This window comes from Populus trichocarpa, chromosome 4 (genome assembly GCF_000002775.5).
Source record: "Populus trichocarpa isolate Nisqually-1 chromosome 4, P.trichocarpa_v4.1, whole genome shotgun sequence".
In the NCBI taxonomy this organism is placed as follows: domain Eukaryota; kingdom Viridiplantae; phylum Streptophyta; class Magnoliopsida; order Malpighiales; family Salicaceae; genus Populus; species Populus trichocarpa.
This window is the reverse complement of record NC_037288.2, coordinates 3,467,114-3,482,483: the sequence shown is the minus strand read 5'-3', so window position 1 is coordinate 3,482,483 and position 15,370 is coordinate 3,467,114. Positions and strand designations below refer to the sequence as shown.

General features: G+C 32.6%; 1 protein-coding gene across 1 annotated transcript; it reads left to right on the top strand.

Annotated features, from left to right (window-relative positions):
• The first annotated feature begins 8,216 nt into the window (after window positions 1-8,216).
• On the top strand, window positions 8,217-14,521 carry LOC7477403 (probable hexosyltransferase MUCI70). The gene is made up of 10 exons (XM_052452401.1): window positions 8,217-8,373; window positions 8,600-9,184; window positions 9,655-9,885; window positions 10,141-10,354; window positions 10,543-10,652; window positions 10,744-10,943; window positions 11,454-11,557; window positions 12,781-12,968; window positions 13,055-13,254; window positions 13,919-14,521. Exons 2-10 carry the CDS (start codon window positions 8,914-8,916, stop codon window positions 14,174-14,176), a joined length of 1,776 nt encoding a protein of 591 aa, XP_052308361.1. The 5' UTR covers window positions 8,217-8,373; window positions 8,600-8,913; the 3' UTR covers window positions 14,177-14,521.
• Window positions 14,522-15,370: the final 849 nt, after the last annotated feature.

Here is a 15,370-nt window from a genome sequence, read left to right as displayed (position 1 = left end):
AGGGTTTCAATCTTCACACCTTGCTTCTCTTAGAACTTATGTTTTTCCTCTAGCATTCGCAATTCTTAGCTAAATATAACCCCCATGGAGTCTGTCTGGACTATATATTTCTATAAGATGATATCATTCAGATGCATCGCGAATTAATGACAACAATTCCAAGTGAGATTTCTATTTCTCTTAGGGTGATAAAATATATAGGTGACATATGATTGGCTTATGTCGATTAAAATCACAAACATGCACCAATATCAACTATGGAGTATATTTGATCAATTAATACCTGTAGAAACATTAGGATGAAGCCTGTAGTTCATGTTTCAAAGATTAAACTCAGCGATGTCAGAGCTGACTTGCTCTCCAGAAATCACAGCAAGGAAGAAAGACGAAGCAATCACATGATGGATGCTAATTCTCCATGTAAAAAACAAAGTCAAAGGTGCATGCAACTTGCAAGAGATATATCATAAAAAAATAGTGGGATGTGTGACCTTGGGCCCTTTGTGCCCCCCCCCTGCAAAGTCAGATGTTGAATTGAATGACTTCTCTGAGATGTTACTCTCTCTTCATTTAATTTAATGGGGGTGTGTAAACACACTTGTCAACACAAGTTCTGCAGCTCTTTCCTGCTTTAAGAGCATGACATGAGAGAAAAAAAGTTCTTGCTCACAGTGGTCCAGGAATTGTTGCTATTAATGATGTTTTGTTTTTTTTATTGGAATGATATCTTTTGGTTTCTGAGAGCGTTTTGACATGCGGTTTTGAGGATATACATATATATTAATTAAAAATTATACAGTTTAAATTTTAAATACAAGAAAAAAAAAAAGTAAAACTTTAACCAATATAACCTGATTGACTTAATGAGTTTATAAACAAACTAGTCGACCGGTAAAAATATAGTTTAATTTAAAAAAATCAAAATAATATATTTCTTAAAATATATTAATATGATCATACGACAATATATTAAATTAATTCAGATAATAAGATCATAATAATCTAAAATAAAACAAATCAAAATAAATTTTGACGCTTAATTCTCAATAAATCTATTATTAAATGATGAAACTAAAAAAAATCAATCTAAAAAAAAAGCACAAAAAATAATTTTTTAAAACAAAATTATGAAAATACCAACGACAGTCTCATAAGATTTTTCTAAACTTTAATTTCTCTAAAATTTTAACTTGAGTCATAAAAATATATTAAAAGACTATTCGTAAAATTTCAGTTTAATTCAACAATCGAATCAATGGATATGATTGATATTATAAAACTAGACAATATTAAAAAAAAAAAAACAAAACATAAACATTATTTGGCTAGATCGTTCATGCCAGAATTTACAGAACGGGCCAAGATTTTAAAAGAAATGAAATTTCTTTAGGTTTGTTTTATTTTTTAAATTAAAATGAGATATACCAGCTATTACGAATAAAAAAAATAGAATTAACAACTTTGATTTAAAGAGTGCTGGAAAAAAAAATCCTCCAAACCATGAGCTATAGAAAAAAAAAATGATTGTCTTTACTCCTTGGTAGTATTCAACTATCCTGTCTGTTTTTTTTCCCCTTAAACTTTATCATGAAATTGTCCTTTGTGTCTAGAGAAGTAATTGCGAGTACATGGTACAAGGCAACAAGGAACAAGCTGCTGGCCTGTTAGTTGAAGAAGGTTTTGAAATAAGCCGTGGGCCTCGCCTCGTTAAAACAAGCAAGCACATAAGCATACGATTGGCGCACTTAATGGACCAGCTCCATTTTTTTGACCTAAAAGTGGTTTCGCAATCCGAGGGGAGCCTATGTTATTGTCCTTACCCCTTGGGGGATTTCTCCTTTAAAAGAATTTAACTGTTATAAACCTAAAACGAACGAGGAATTTATTGTGCATAATACAATGTAATGTGCATCTACTCACATGGAATCGGGGATAAATTGTTCACAATGTTTTTTTTTCTTTTTCTTTTTCTTTTTTTGGTTGTTATTGAAGCAAATTATAAGTCAATTTGTTCAGAACGGATGGGATTGAAAGACAGAGAATTAAAATAAAAAATACAGAAAAAATGAGTGATTTTAAAAAAATTTAAGTGAAATATTTGTTATAGTACCCACACTTTCTAGATTATAAATATCAGGTCCTTTTGGTTTCCAAAATTAAAGGCAAGACAATTTTGATCTTAAATTTTATTTTTGTTTTTATTTATTGGCTCTGGTTTGAGAGAGATAATAGAAAATCATCGGAATTCGGTGCTGGAGAGAAAAATAAATTAAAGTTTTTTTAATATGATAAGTTTTTTTTTTTTGTGTGTGTGTGTATATAGAGAAAGTAGATATTTAAATGGGTTGGAGTTTGATCCTTAGAGAATTCTTATTTTAGATTTGTTAAATATAATAAATTTTAATAAAATAATTACACTATAAAAAAATTATTTCCAAACAAACATAATTATTTCAAACCATGACCGTTCAGAAAATATAATTTTAAGACAGAACCTAACACCAATCAAATGTCACCAAAATTGTTGTTTTTTCAGATTCAAATCCATTCTTCATTGTTCTCAAGTACTGGATGGACAGATTTAGGTTTTAGGAGGTTGAAATGCAAATTAATTGTGTGTGGGTCATCTTTCTTTTAATTTCTTTCAATTAAAAATATATAAAATAATATTTTTTATAAAAATTATCAAAAAACACATAAAAAACCATCAATTTAATATATTTTTTCAAAAAAAAAAAAAAAAACAGATAAAAAGACAGAAGCTAGGAGTAGAGTTTGAGAGATAGCAGCAAAGGAGAACAACTTGCCAACCATAATCACTGTTGAAAGAGCTTCACACCCTAAACGAGGAAGTTACAATGGCAGATGGATGACAGTTTAATTTATCCTTATTAAAAAGAGTTAAAATGTCATTAACTCCTCTTTTGTCCTGCGCAGTGCGCAGTGTGCACCCACCCAATTTCTTCTTGGCTATGTAATCATGTCAAGGGGCAATTTTATACAAATGAATGAGAGCTTATTCCATCCATGGAGATAATGATGGATTAATTGAATATCCCACTCTAATTAATTAATCCTTTTCTGCATATTTTTTTATAGTAATGTCAATTACTTCCCCGCATCTAAATTGTGGTCTTCATTTGCTATCATAACGGGTCTTTTGTAATTCTAACACGTTAAATAAAAGTTTTGAAAAACATGTTACAAAAATAATTAAAAATTAAAATAATTTTAGCATAATTATTATTGAAAATAACAGTTAAAAACAACTGTTATTGAAAATAGTGATTTTACACTACCATTATTGAGAATAATAGTTGTTTCCAAAGTCATTTCTCCAACAAATTAATTAACAACTATAAAAATCAATCTAAATTTTTATGAAGATCCAATAATCAATAAATAAAATCCGAGATTTAATAGCTAAAAAAGAATGGGTTATTGATGATACATCAGAGCTTCATTTTTAAAACATCCAGTACCATTAGAAAGATCTCGATAAAATTATTCTATCCACACATTGAAAAACTATCAATCATAGTTGTAATTTGTTAGAGATTTTGTTCGGAATTAATTATAATCTTCTTTAGTGGTCTTCCAAGGTAAATTTAGAATTATCTCATCAAGATCTTTCTAACGATACTGATTGTTTTTTAAAAAAAAAAATTGTGTGTCTCAGTGATCAATTTTTTCTTTTTATTTTGGTTTTTTTTACTTAGTTATTTCTTTTATAATATCATCTTATTTTCATAGTCAGTAAATTTTCATAAATTTTTAAATTAATTTTTAATAAGACTAATTATTTTACAAAAGAAAAAATATCACTGCATGAGAAACCACTACAATTGTGCTAAACTGGTATCCCCAGTAGCAATCATGTATATAATCAATATTAAAAGATACAGTTGTTTTCGAATTGTATTATTTCCTCCTAAATAATTTTCCAACCGAACCATCACATTCTTTTATAAAAAAAAAGTCCAATCAGAACAGAGTAAAAGGACGGAATGAAACAAAGGAATTGATTGAAAGCATCTCAGCAACAATTTTTGGATTATCCAGACATGACAAATTAACCAACTTTCCTTGCATTTAATGAGTATAACCAATAAATTATATTTGTATTTTTTCATATTATGTATTGGAATTTATTAAGTTCTTCTAGATACATCAAATCGATGCAAGGAGTGCGTTTTTAAAATCGTACAAAGAGGGATCTGGTATTTAGAGTCTGTTTGGCAGTGATTGTAGATGCTTTTCAATTAATTTTTCATGTCAAAATACATGTCAATAATATTTTTTTTATTTTTTAAAAATTATTTTTGATATCAGCACATCAAAACAATCCAAAACATACAAACCATATTAAATTTTAGCAAAAAAAAAATCAAATTTTTTGGGAACGCAGGTTCAACCGCGTTCCCTTAACATGCTTGGCAGTGTGGTTGCGGTTGCTTTTCAAATAACTTTTCATGCTGAAATATATGCAAATGATTTTTTTTTATTTTTAAAAAATTATTTTTGATATCAGCACATCAAAACGATCTAAAACAAACAAAATATATTAAATTTTAGCATAAAAAAATTTAAATTTTTTAGAAACGCGATTTGCACCGCGTTCCCAAACGGTTGTTGATATGCAAATTGATATAATGTTTTTAAATATAATTAACAAAAACCATTAATTCTATAAGTATTATATTGCAAATATAAATTTCAATAGAATTAATATTTTTTAGAAATTATTTTCTTAAAATCTAATATTTATGCTATATCGATAACATATCCTTAATAATCATTCTATAAAACAAATTTATATAAATTACAATTTCATCAAAATTTTGTAATATTTGTATGATAATAATTAATATATAGATCGTTTTTATATATTATAATATAAATACTGTTAATAATCTTATTGAGTGGTAATGTAATATTTTGTTATTTAGATAGTGTTTAAAAAAGTAAAAACATGTTTTAAAACTTTTCATGAATGTAAAATATTTTCACAAAAAAAAATATAATAGAGAATTTTATTGGTAATATTAAATTATAATGTTTGATTTTATTTGATTTGATTTTTCTTGGTTTGATATTTTGAAGTTGTAAAGAATTGGATTGAGATTAATTGTCACTCCATAATAGTATGCACTATGCAGTGGGGGGTTTTATTATAATTTTTGGCCCCTAAGTTATAAGGGTTGTGGCATACTGAGACTTATACTATTAATTTGGTTAATTTCACCCTTTAATTATTATGTCTCTAACATCTCTCTATTTGATTCGATTATAAGTATTGATCCTTTAAAATATTATATTTTGATATTTTTAACTAAAATTTTCCATATATGCCAGTAAAAATTCAATCCACTTTCACTAAATAATTTTAATTTTTTATCATGATTTTTGAATAGTAAAAATACAATGAATTATAAAAAATAAAATTTTTTTGGAATAATCTAAATCTTAATCGACTGGCGGTGGTATAATGATGTTGAGCTGTTACTCTGCTAGCCAGACGCCTTTGGGCGGCGAAGGGTGGAGAAGACCAAACTCCCTCGCTTCGCTAGACGATGCCTCGTGGACCATGTGATGGCGATTTTTCCTGTCTGTGTCGCATTCATAAATTATTCAATAACAGCTTCAGAAACTTTTTATGAGGGCCAGCTTCTTTCTTCAATTCAATGGGCTGTGGGGAGAATATTCAGTGCACGCATCCTCGTCGCAAGGATGATCCAAAGGAAACACATCTGTTTATTTCGAGGAAATTGCAGAAACAGCCAACGGGGAGAGATTTTTGTCCATTGAGTTGAGACTGAATTCTCTTGTTCCCACGCGGTTATTATTATTATTATTTTATTAATATGGGTATCCGGGTCAGTTTGTATACAATTTGACTAATCTTATGGCTCCTAAAGTTAACGACCATGTAAACTTCCAGTATCTATCATATTAGCAACCACAGAGTTCGAATCTGAGACAACAGGAAGAGCAAATCCTTTGGTTTCCCACACGGTTATTAATCTATAGCTTGGTATATTGAATGTTCAAGAAAAATCATTTCAGGATTGGCTTGATCAATAGAAACCCAATTTTTTTTCTTATTTCTACTTGTTTTAAAGTTGTTTAACTTAAAAATTTAGCAGAAACAACCTCAGCTAACTCGAGATTTATGTCATAAACTAGACCGAATTTATTTTATAGTTATTCTTTATTTCATAGTTATTAAATTTAATTTAAAAAATAATCCAATTAAAAGTTTAACTTAGAATCAACCCGTAAAACCAGATAGGGTTTTTATACCTATGCTTTATTCTAGGTAGTTAAGTGGACATCTTCTCGAGATGATATGCATGCTTCCCCTCATTGTCAACAATAATATCAGAATTGATTGCATCCATTGAATATACAGTCTACCACTTGCACTGCCTTCAATCATACCAAGACACGTTTTCATGAGACTGTAGTCTGAACAAAAAAATATTAGCAATTAAGAAATCACATAATTAAGTTCAATGAACAATAACAACAGCCAGCAGGTTCGATTATTATTTGTAGAGTTTCTATCAAAATCTAGATTTGCAGAACTAGTGTGTGTTTAGGGGGTGATGTATACTCTCAAAATTGGCGATTTTTTCTTTAGTTTAATGTGGGTGTCCGGACCAGCTTGCGCGCATCTCGACTAATCCCACGGGCCCTAAAGTTAACGACCATGTAAGCCTCCAATAACCATCATATCAGCAACCACAGGGCTCGAACCTGAGACCACAGAGAGAGCAAACCTCTTGGTCCCAAGTTTTTACCACTGGACCACCACCTAGATGGTTAAATTGACGATTATTAGTTGGGGTGCTCCTTGTCTTTTAAAATATATTTTTGTTTATAAATATATTAAAATTTATTTTTTTATTTTTTAAAATTTAGTTTTACCATCAATACACCAAAAAATATAAAAATACTAAAAAAATTAATTTAAAACAAAAAAAACTATTTTTTAAAAGCATTATTAAACATAAAAACAAAGACTCTAATCTCATTAATTTTTGCTTGAATAGGTGTGTTCTATCCCTTAATGGTAGGTGCATAATTACCACCAGTAATCATCTTAACACTAATTGCCCTTCTAATCTCAAGCATTTAGAATTATACTTGTAAGATAAATCACATGATCATCAAGTCCAGGGTTTTGATTTATTAGTTTATATATATATGTATATATATATATATAATGTAAGTGTTCGGGTCAGTTTGTGCACACCTTAATTAATCTCACAGATACTAAAATTAACAATTATATAAATCTCTAGTAATAATGAGAGAACTCGAACTCGAACTCAAACTCAAACTTGAAAAAAAAAAATTAAATTTGACTAATTAAGTTGGACTTTAAGGTTATTTATTATATTTGTAATCTATGACACATAGCATTATTTATTTATTATTTATAAGAAACCTATTTATTACATGAATTGAACTTTTAAAATTCCAACACATCCAAGTCCAACCTCTCATATCAGATGGAATTCACCGGCAATACTCAACATATCCAAGACGTATGACTAAATAATAGTCTCGAAGTGCTCAAAAAAACTTTTGGTAATTGGTTATTATTGCATTTTAAACTGTGTTGGAGTGGTTTGTTCTAAAAATATATATGGTTTGATAAATATTAAATTAATATATTTTTAATAATTTTGATATGTCATGTAAATTTTGATATATTAAAAAAAAAAACACTTTTAAAAAACACATTCTATCATAATATCAAATACACTTTAAAAAATAAATATCCATTAATTCAATTTCATGTAACTAATTCTAAAACTAAAAAAGAAGTTGCAAGGAACTAGTTTCCCCATAGAATCCCAGATATTAAAAAAATAATAAAAATATCAAACATAATTGACGCAAAACCAAATGTCTAGAACTGTTCATTAATTAATAACCACAAGGGTTTAAGAAAAACAAATTAATTATTAATTAATGAAAACACTCAAAACAAACACCATCTCTAATTGCTTCTTTTCCCCCCCTTCATGGATTAATTAAATAACATTAAGAAATACAATTAAGCCATTAATGACTTTATTTAACCTTCGACAAATGTCTTTCCTTGACTTTAAACATCATTGTTTTACACTTTTGTTGACATTTACCCACATGGCTGTAGGTTACCTATCAAAATTATTATTTCCATGTTCGTAAGTCATAATCCTATCATTAATTCTAAGTATATAGTTGTTATATATTATTATACCAATATAAATTTAAACACTGAATTTCTCAGATTCTTTCTGTAAAAAAAAAAACACAAACAAAAGGCATACACAAACTCATGAAACACAAATCCCAGATTTGATTTTGAAATAAATGGTAGGAAACAAATCTCGATTTCAAAACCTTAGATTTAATCTCTTCAAAATCCGATAAAAAATCCCTCCCTTTTTCTATTCTTTTTTTACTTCAAGATCGATTTTTTTTTAATATAGCAGTTACTTTGATCTGTTAGTTCATAGATGCGAAAAAAGATTTGGACTTTTTGCATCTATGCTAAATTATCTCACGCTATTTTGAATTTGATACCTTTTCAATTGTCCAGATTTTGGATTTGAAGTTATAATTTGGTTACAGAGAGTGAAATTTTGAAGGTGCCCCAGGGGGCGATTTGGTGAAGTGGGTTTTAACTGTTTTGCTTTGTTTCTTGAATTCAGAGCATTGATAGTGTGTTCAAGAAAAAAAAAAAACCATCTTTGGCCAATTTGGTGAAGTGGGTCTTGATTGTTTTCCTCATTAAACCCGTTATCTGTTGATGAATTCTTGATAGTATTTGATTTTAATGTTGGCAAAAACAAGTGGGGTTTTTGAGATGAGATGAGAGGGGGTGTTGTTTTGTGTAAGGTTTAAGGAGAGACAATGACTGGAGGGTCATTGGGGATCCGTTCTGGTAGCTATGGTTCATTGGACAAGCAACTACAACTACTACAACAGAATGGTAATGGTGGTCTTAGTGGCGTCCCCTTTTCTATGCAAACAACTGGCCGTACTAAGCCTGCAAAGATGTTCAAGGAGAAAGAGAGTCTCTTCCATTGGATCGTCAAGTTTGCTGGTAGAAAAAAGGTCGGAATGCTGTTCCTTTGTGTCATCTCTGCCGCGGTTTTTGTCTGGGTTTTGTATGTAGGAAAAGGTATGACTTTATCTATATGATGTTATTGCGTAGATATTGATGTGTTCAATCATAGGATAAATGATTATACTGGTTATTAAGTTTGTTTGTTAGTTTAGAAGAACGCACAAATTCATTACTGGTGCCGTGTCGATTTGGTCCTTATAGGCTGTTATGTGATTCTTACAATTCTTTCAGTTGATTGTTTGAATTGGGAAATGTGTTGTTTAGTTCGTTCGTGCTTTGCTCTTATTACATTATCTGGGAGATCAATGCCCTCATCTCGTTGATGATGTGCTCATGGTTATTGGTTCCATTGAGTGGTGTTTATTTTTAATAAATTTTGAAAATATTCAGTTTTATTCACTTCTTGAGCCTTCTCAGATATGTCTTCACCGCATTCCACCTTTGATAGAGCTGTCCATGTTGTGGTCTTTTTTGAGTTTGATTGCACTGCTGGAAATAACATCTTAATTTTTCCTTGTTTGCAGGTGAAGATGCACAGGAAGGTGACCGTCCTCCTAATATTAGTGTCAATGCCTCAGTGTCCTTAAGCCGTATTGAGAACAAGACTTCTTTTCTTCAAGGAATAATTTCAGATATTAGTTTGCCTCCTCCTCCTCCTGCATATTTTTTGGGGTACACCCTTCCTCCAGGGCATCCATGTAATAGTTTTACTTTACCTCCCCCACCAGCAGATAAAAAAAGAACCGGACCAAGGCGTAAGTGCCTTCCCTCCCCTAAAATGTTTTGTCTTCTAGATTTTTCTCTTCCTTTTTTGGTTAAACAGCCATTAGTTATAGACTGCTCACATGCTATAATTTGTAACATTCTAAGCTGACAGGGATTTCCTGTTCGTTTATGTATCAGCATGTCTGTATGTTACCTTCCTGTATGCTGAGGTGCTAAGACATATGATATCTGATTAATGAAATCTCACTGATGTTCCTGAGATTTCCCGTTCATTTATGTTTCAGCATGTCCTGTTTGTTACCTTCCTGTGGAAGAAGCCATTGCTTTAATGCCGAAGGTCCCCTCGTTTTCTCCAGTAATCAAGAATTTGACATATATCCATGAGGATCCTCTAAGTGGAGAAAGAGATTTTGGAGGCTCAGATTTTGGTGGATATCCTACTTTGAAGCATAGAAGTGACTCTTATGATATTAGAGAGTCAATGAGTGTGCATTGCGGGTATGCTCTCTCCCCAAAGATCTTTTACATTTTTATGAATATTGAAGGTTGTTCCTTTGGAATTCCAACTGACTTTATATTTTTACACTAACCATTCTATTAACTAATTATTGTACCAATTTCTCTACCTGTTGCCAACTTATAACTGTTCACCCGGCATATTTATTGAATGCGCGTGCACTGATCAGATTTGTCCAAGGGAAAAGACCTGGCCAGAATACAGGATTTGACATGGATGAAATTGATCTCGAGGCGATGAAGCAGTGCCATGGTGTTGTTGTTGCCTCAGCAATATTTGGTATTGCTCCGTGTAATGGGATCCCAACTTATCCTTCCCTCTGTTGAGCTGATGGTTTGCTAATTAAATGATCTTGTTTTCTTCCTCTTAGGAGCTTTTGATGACATACAACAACCACATAATATTAGTGAATACTCCAAGAACACCGTCTGCTTCTTCATGTTTGTTGATGAAGAAACAGAAGCATATTTAAAGAACAACAGTGGCCTTGATGACAGCAGGAAAATCGGTTTATGGAGAATTGTTGTTGCCCATAATCTTCCTTACACAGATGGAAGGCGCAATGGAAAGGTACTTGTCAAAAACTTCAACCTGCAACTTTAGGTTTGGACAACTTCTGTTGTCCACTTTTGGCTTATTGGTTGTCCATTTGGTCATCGATAACACTGTAGCTTTAATCCTTTCACTTCTTTTTGATCCATCATGAATGGAAGGGAGATGCAAATGGTTGAATGAACTTGATTTTTTCCATCACATCCAGAACCAAGAAGTTGTATGTGACAATTATTGATTAATCCTTCCAACCCCCACACCTGCTTTCCCCACTACCACCAAAAGATAAAAAGTGAACCAGCTTATTTTTTATATGATGTATTATCTTAAGGAACATTGAGAATTTGAGACGATGTTTGAAAGAAAATAGCTTTTGAGCTTTCATTTGTAAATCAAAAGAAATTTTATCTTGAGAGCTAGAATTATTTTATTTTCCAAAATCAGCAGCAGGCTCAGGGGTCACTAATGGCTAGTTTACACTAACTTGTACTTTAGCTGACTTGGTAACCATTGTTTTGCCCATGACAGATTCCAAAGCTTCTATCACATAGAATGTTTCCGAATGCCCGCTTTTCCTTGTGGATTGATGGGAAACTTGAACTTCTTGTTGATCCATATCAGATTCTAGAAAGGTAACACTGGTTTCTGATCTCTCTCTCTCTCTCTCTCTCTCTCTGTATCTGTTGGTCTGTCTCTGTTTTTTTCCTTGATCTAGCTATGCCATTTATGCATAGAAGTGAGATGACGTTCACTAGTATCTGGATATAAGCCACTAAAGCACTCTGTGGTTGTTGTTTCTATTGGTCAAATTACCCTTGGTCCTATTATTTTCTCGAGCTTGGTATGTTTTCAGTGATAAGTCTTGGAAATCAATCAAGCAAGAAAAAATTTCATTACTCAGGTTTCTGGAATTAAATATCATATATTCTCCAACATATGTATTCATTGTAACTTGAATCTCCTTATTTGGTTGCCTGCTTAAACTCTTTCCATTTCATTATTCATTATTTTTATCTTTAAATAAACTTTTAATTAGCTTTCCACTCTTTTTTTTTTTGAATTTGTATCCTTAGTCCTTTATGTCATCCCAATAATCACTCAGTTCTTTCTCATACTGGCTAAATTAGAATCCTGAACTCAGAAATTACCATCCAAAGGCACTTGGTTATCACAACCGTTAACTAATTTTTTCCTGCTCCCAATTTACTATGAAATGTATATCTTTTTTGTTTGATTAGGAGATCATCAAGATGTGGTATTACTGCTTACATGTATATAATTCCAACCAATTCTGGTGGACTTTCTTGGTCCTAGTATTTTCATGAAATATATTCTTTTCTTCCAACTAAATGGATGAAATCGAATTTTTTTGAGATTTGAGGCTTTAGGTTAGTTGAACATATCCTTTTCTTCCAAGAACATAAAAAACCACGTCCTGCAACAGCCTCTCCCTGCCACTAAACCTTTTCTTAATTGGAACGGTGATGGTGTGGGCCACATATTGGTGGACCAAATCATATTGTAAATAGATTGAATAAAAACACTGTTTCTGAGAGAGACAAACGGGGTGTAACCAAATGTGATAATTTTCTCCCATCATCCTGCTTGCTTCAGTCGAAGATTTTCCTTTGCAGCTTGATCATGGACATGCCATGTGCTTAGCATGGATAGCAAGAGAAGTTAATGGGTGGATTATTTAACAAGCTTATAATGCGCTAAAATACTTGCCTCGGGGATCAGTATGAGATATTTAAAATGGCATGCTCTCATGATTTGATCAATTTAGGTGATAGTGTTATTAGTTTGCCAGAATCAACATTTGAGTACTGCACTTATTTCTTGAGCTACTCTTCAGGCACTTGTGGAGGAAAAATGCTACTTTTGCAATTTCTAGACATTACAGACGCTTTGATGTGTTTATGGAAGCTGAGGCAAATAAAGCTGCAGGCAAATATGAAAATGCCTCCATTGACTTTCAGGTAGAATTTTATAAAAAGGAGGGTTTGATTCCATATTCTGAGGCCAAGCTTCCTATTACAAGTGGTAGGTGCAAGATCCTTGTTTCCTTTCGGAGTTTCATTGCACTTCTTTGTCTTTGATATAATTCCTGTTCACCTATGGCACTGCAGATGTTCCTGAAGGATGTGTTGTGATAAGGGAGCATGTTCCTATTAGCAACCTCTTTACTTGCCTTTGGTTCAATGAAGTTGATCGCTTTACTTCAAGGGACCAAATCAGCTTTTCCACTGTCAGGGATAAGATCCATGAGAAAACAAATTGGACTGTCAACATGTTCCTGGACTGTGAAAGGCGCAACTTTGTTGTTCAGGTAATCATTTTATGTATTGTTGGTTTTGTTTGTACAAAAATATCTTGTGAACATCATAGTTTATAACAAATTGAACTCCTTTATAGAATGTTGTTTCTGACATAATTTAGTTTAAGTTTTAGGTTGCAGATAAGCATTTCCTTTTGATTTCCATAGCTGCATAGGTTTATCAGGGTCCATTAGCAATCCTTATGGAAGTTATGTTTTGGTCTTGTTGCACTGTATTATGGTAAAATTGTGTTACAAGATGCCACATTGCATGTTGGTGGCTTATCGGAGGAGACTTCACATAGCAACTTCTGTACTTGATGATATCCTGATTTTTTCCCCATACATGGGCTCGTCGAATCTCTCTTCTGATTCTTTTTTTTATGAAAATTACCCCAAACGCTACTTGCTGGAAACTCATCATAGTGCAGAGTTCTCTTATATATAATTTTTACTAGAGGGTACATTTAACCTGCGTTTTTGCTCTTGAGTGGAGAAGCCTTCATTATAATAGTACATCAAGTGTAATAGTGTCTTAAACACACCCGGAGTAATTTGACTAATATCTATCTAATGATGCTGTTCCATTTTTTTGATTGTACATCTGTTCAACTCTTCCGTTGTCCTTCTCTTGTGCATTTCTTTTTAACCTTCAACTGTTTGTTTCTATCCGCAGAAATACCATAGAGATGTTTTAGAACAGATGGCTCATCCTCCTCCTGTATATCCTCCACCTCCACCATCGCTACTACAACTACCGCCATCACCACCTGTTTTGGTTAATGAACCTCCAATTCAAACAACACCTGAAACTTCAACTGTAAAGGTCATAGGTGCTCCTGTTCGGAAAACCCCAGCTAGGCGTGGGAGGAGGTCTGGTTCTAGGCGCCACCGCAAAGTTGTTGCCGGTGCCAAGGACACCGATGCAAGTTAAAATTTTGATCAGGAAAAGTCTCGTTCTTTTTCCTTCCCTTCTAAAATTGTTCGCTGGGATGGAAGATTTGCGCAAGAAGAGTGTTACAGTTCTGTCACCTCAGGGAATACCTTCTTTCATTCTTTTTTTTCCCAACCTTTTGAATTAACCTTTTCTGCTAATTTTTTGTTGTATATAGATAGCAATTTTAAATAATTATGACATGGGTTGCTACCAAAGTCCTCACATTAGTAACCCATTCTACTGTTCCTTGTGATAGCAAGGTTGTCTTGGAACTTATTTTATAGTAATATTAATGTCTCTTCCTTTTTAGGAACAAATAAATTCAACGGATATCATTTTCCACTTCACTTGTCGCTCTACCATTTTGCTCTGCATTGTCGTCTGGTTTGCTGGGGCAGAATCCAATGCTAGAAATATAAATTGAAGAACACAACTGAATTATGAACTGATAGAAACCACTGGATCTTTTCTAGCTACAGTAACTAACTGTCTTTAACAAAGAAATTAGTGTGTGTGTGATTGTGTGTGTAGGCTACCAGCACTAGAGCGATTGTGCAGACATCATCATGAATTTAAGTCACAAGCGCATCTCGACACATTATTCTAAACTTGTTTCTGGTACATCAGAAAGACTTGCTTTTAGGATAAAATACAAGGCAAGTTGATGCAGGCATTGCATTACATGTGACGCAGAATAAGAAAAGCTAGAACAAAACCGATCATCACGTCTCCCATGCACATGGCAGGCGTTGGCCATAATTATTACCCCGACTTGTTTCTTTATCTTTTCTTTGGAGAAAAGCTTGTCTCTAATTTTTCATTCCAAATCATAAGAGCACATGCTCAACCCAACTCACAGTTAAAATTGCCTGTGGGTAATGTGATCTTAGAAGATTAGGGCTAAAGCAAGATCGTTCTCAGTGGTTCGTGTATGACAAGAGTGCCCACATGTGGACCTGGGATGGGATAACCATGAACCACGACCCAGCTCGAAAGTGTTTTTTCGCTCGTAGACTTGCTTATCAATCACCATTCGCCTGAAATTAATAGAAAATGTCTGCATGCCAGAAATTGACAGTTGAGTTGATTTTGATGGATTGATAGGGCCCTGCTTTGATGAAAGATTAGGCGGAAGCCATTTCTTTGTTTTCTCACTGTGCCGACATCTGAGCTGATGGTTGCAATGACCAG